The sequence below is a fragment of the Lissotriton helveticus genome, chromosome 2_1, assembly GCF_964261635.1.
Source record: "Lissotriton helveticus chromosome 2_1, aLisHel1.1, whole genome shotgun sequence".
In the NCBI taxonomy this organism is placed as follows: domain Eukaryota; kingdom Metazoa; phylum Chordata; class Amphibia; order Caudata; family Salamandridae; genus Lissotriton; species Lissotriton helveticus.
The window spans coordinates 172999919-173002701 of NC_136059.1; the positions used below are offsets into that span (position 1 = coordinate 172999919).

The 2783-nt window shown below is 37.5% G+C and overlaps 1 protein-coding gene across 1 annotated transcript; it reads right to left on the bottom strand.

The window, feature by feature from the left end:
- Window positions 1-566: 566 nt before the first annotated feature.
- LOC144819271 (3-galactosyl-N-acetylglucosaminide 4-alpha-L-fucosyltransferase FUT3-like) lies at window positions 567-1655 on the bottom strand. Its single transcript, XM_078677236.1, has one exon. It carries the CDS (start codon window positions 1653-1655, stop codon window positions 567-569), a length of 1089 nt encoding a protein of 362 aa, XP_078533362.1.
- Window positions 1656-2783: the final 1128 nt, after the last annotated feature.

Below are 2783 nucleotides of genomic sequence, written 5' to 3' on the forward strand. Positions count from 1 at the left end.
GAAATCCGGACTGAAATATATTCCTACCTTAATACTACATTGTAATCAGTGACGTAGCAAGGGTACCATGGGCCTGGTGCACGCTGGTTCGGTTGTAAGTGGAGAGGTGTGGTGCAGCAGGCAGGGCATCTGACTTCGGAGCACAGGATTCACAGTTCGATCTACGTCGGCAGCTCAGCACCGTGTGACTCTGGGCAATAGCTCACTTAATTTCCATGACGACCCCCAGCGCCTTGAGACCCGTAAGGGTGAGTAGTTCACCCTTTACAAATACGGATTTACATTTAAGAGGCAGCAAAAACTATAGTTCACTGAACCCTTAATGCCCCAGGCCCCGGTGCCACTGCACCTGCTGCACTACCAATAGTTACGCTCAAGATGGGAATGAGCAAGTCAAAATGCATAAACCAACTACCTACATTCAGGAGGGTGCAATTAATGTACAAATACCACTCCACCGAAAAGATCCACAGGCTCAGAGCTCAACAACAATGTAATTTAGAAGGAACTTTTCCACAGTTTCCAGACAAAGTACCTTATCCCCTTTGGAGTTTTAGAAAATCCAGTTATATGAACCATCTTTTAATGCTGGGAACAGTCTTATTTACATAGCGTTTCCGATGTAATGAGTGGCATGCTTTACAGTAATGGGTAATCCAAGACACCTTCCAAACTGGTTGAAGTTGTATTCTCCATTGGAAGTAGCTTAGGTACCGCTCGTCATCCACATCCAGGTCTAGGAGGTAAGCGGCCAGGTCTTGTACAGTAGGAAAGTCATTGATATGAATGAAGGAATGAGGCGGAAGGAAGAGTTCATAGTTGGCGCGAGTAGGACCCAAGACCACAGGCACAGCCATTGAATCGAAGGCATTCCTCCAGACCTTTTCAGTGATGTAGTCTTTATGCTGGGAGTTCTCAAAGGCCAAGTAGAACTTGTATCGGCTGATGATAGTGGTCAAGAGCGTGCTATCTGGAATGGGCATGTGCTCCTTCCCAAAAACATCCACAGGTATGTGTTTCCGAAGCTCTTCATAATATTGAACTCGCTTGTCACTTGGTCTCCAGTTACTGATCACCCAAGACACCAGTTTAGATTTTTTAGGTATGCTGACTTTTCCTGGATTACTTACATTTTCCACCCAGCCGTATGGAGAGAAGATGTCTGAGTCCTGGCGGTACGACAGGGTTAGGTTAAACAAGTTATCCATCAAATGGAGGTTGCTCAGATGAATTGGTGGCTCCATGTTGAACCATATCCATAACTGGTGTGGTGGTCTTGGCTGTGGAGGAAGCAGTGAGATGTTGGAGCTCACGTCCTTGTGGTGGATGACCACTGCATCCGCTTGCTTATACATGCTACGGTTTGTAGTCAGATGACAGCCAGCAATGCCATACTGAGGCATGCATCTATCCAAGGAGAATTTGTGACCATTAGGCCAAGTCCAGAGCAAGATGACCAGTTCAGCCTGCTTATTTCCAGCAGGGTAAAGAGATGCATTCTGGAGATTTTCTGTGGACTCTGGCTGAAGAACCTGGTGAGATATTTTATTTTGTTTTGGCTTCAAATCTGTGAAGAGTGTGAAATAGATGACGAAACAGAGACTCGTTGAAATTAGGATGAATATGTAGTTTGCCTTCATAACATAGTTCACCATGGCGTACCAAGAGCTGTGAAGTAACAAGAGAACAAACAATATTAGGGATATCAATACAACTGCACGTTAGGAGACTGTATATTAGTTCATACTGGAGCTACACAACAACTCTACTCTATATATATTTTCATACAACACCATAATTATCAATAGTGCGTCATTAAAAAATGGGTGGTACAGTGGACTCAAAACTGGGTACCTGATGTTTAGGCAATGAGATGGACTTCTCATGTTGGGAAAAGGATGAACAGCTTAAGTGATGTATTTTATTGTGGAAGAAGAAAGTCTACTTTTTATGAGCATCTCTAAACAACTATGGGTGAAATTTCATTTATATGGCGATATTTGAGAACTTCCTGAATTTCATGAAAATCAGAAACATTTCCAAATTTCAAATTATGTGTTTGTGTAACTTTTTAAGGGAATATGACCCGTGCATAAAAATGTCTGACGAGGTACCAGAGGGAGGGTGCACAGACATAATATCGACTCCATAATATCGAATGGACAAAATATCGAGTAAAAATATCGAATATAATAAAATATCGAGAACAAAAATATCGTTGTTAAAAATATCGATTACAATAATGATAATAAAATATCGAGTCCAAAAATATCGACTCAAAAATATCGACATGACAAAATATCGATTAATAGTCTAAGTAAAAAATATCGATATTATGTTGAAAAAAGGTAAAAATTATAAATAAAGTGTAATAGTAATATAAATTGTAGTTAATGTTTAGGAGCGGGATGTTGGGTTAATAGGGGATAAGGGTGGGGAGTAATTTAAAATAAGGCTGGGGAGTAATTTAAAATAATTAATTAATATATGTTTGTAAATATTTATATATTTTAATTAATTGGGAAATAATTAATATTAATTAGTTAATTAATTTATATAAATTTCTATAAATTTTTTATTAGTAATTAATTGGTAATTAAATAATATTAATTAGTTAATTGGAAAATAAATCATTAATTATTTAATTAATTAATATAATTGGTAATAAAATGTTATGTAGTAATTAATTGGTAATTAATTATTCTTAATTAGTTAATTGGAAAATAAATATAAATTAGTTAATTAATATAATTTGGTATAAATTTTGTATTAGTAATTAATTG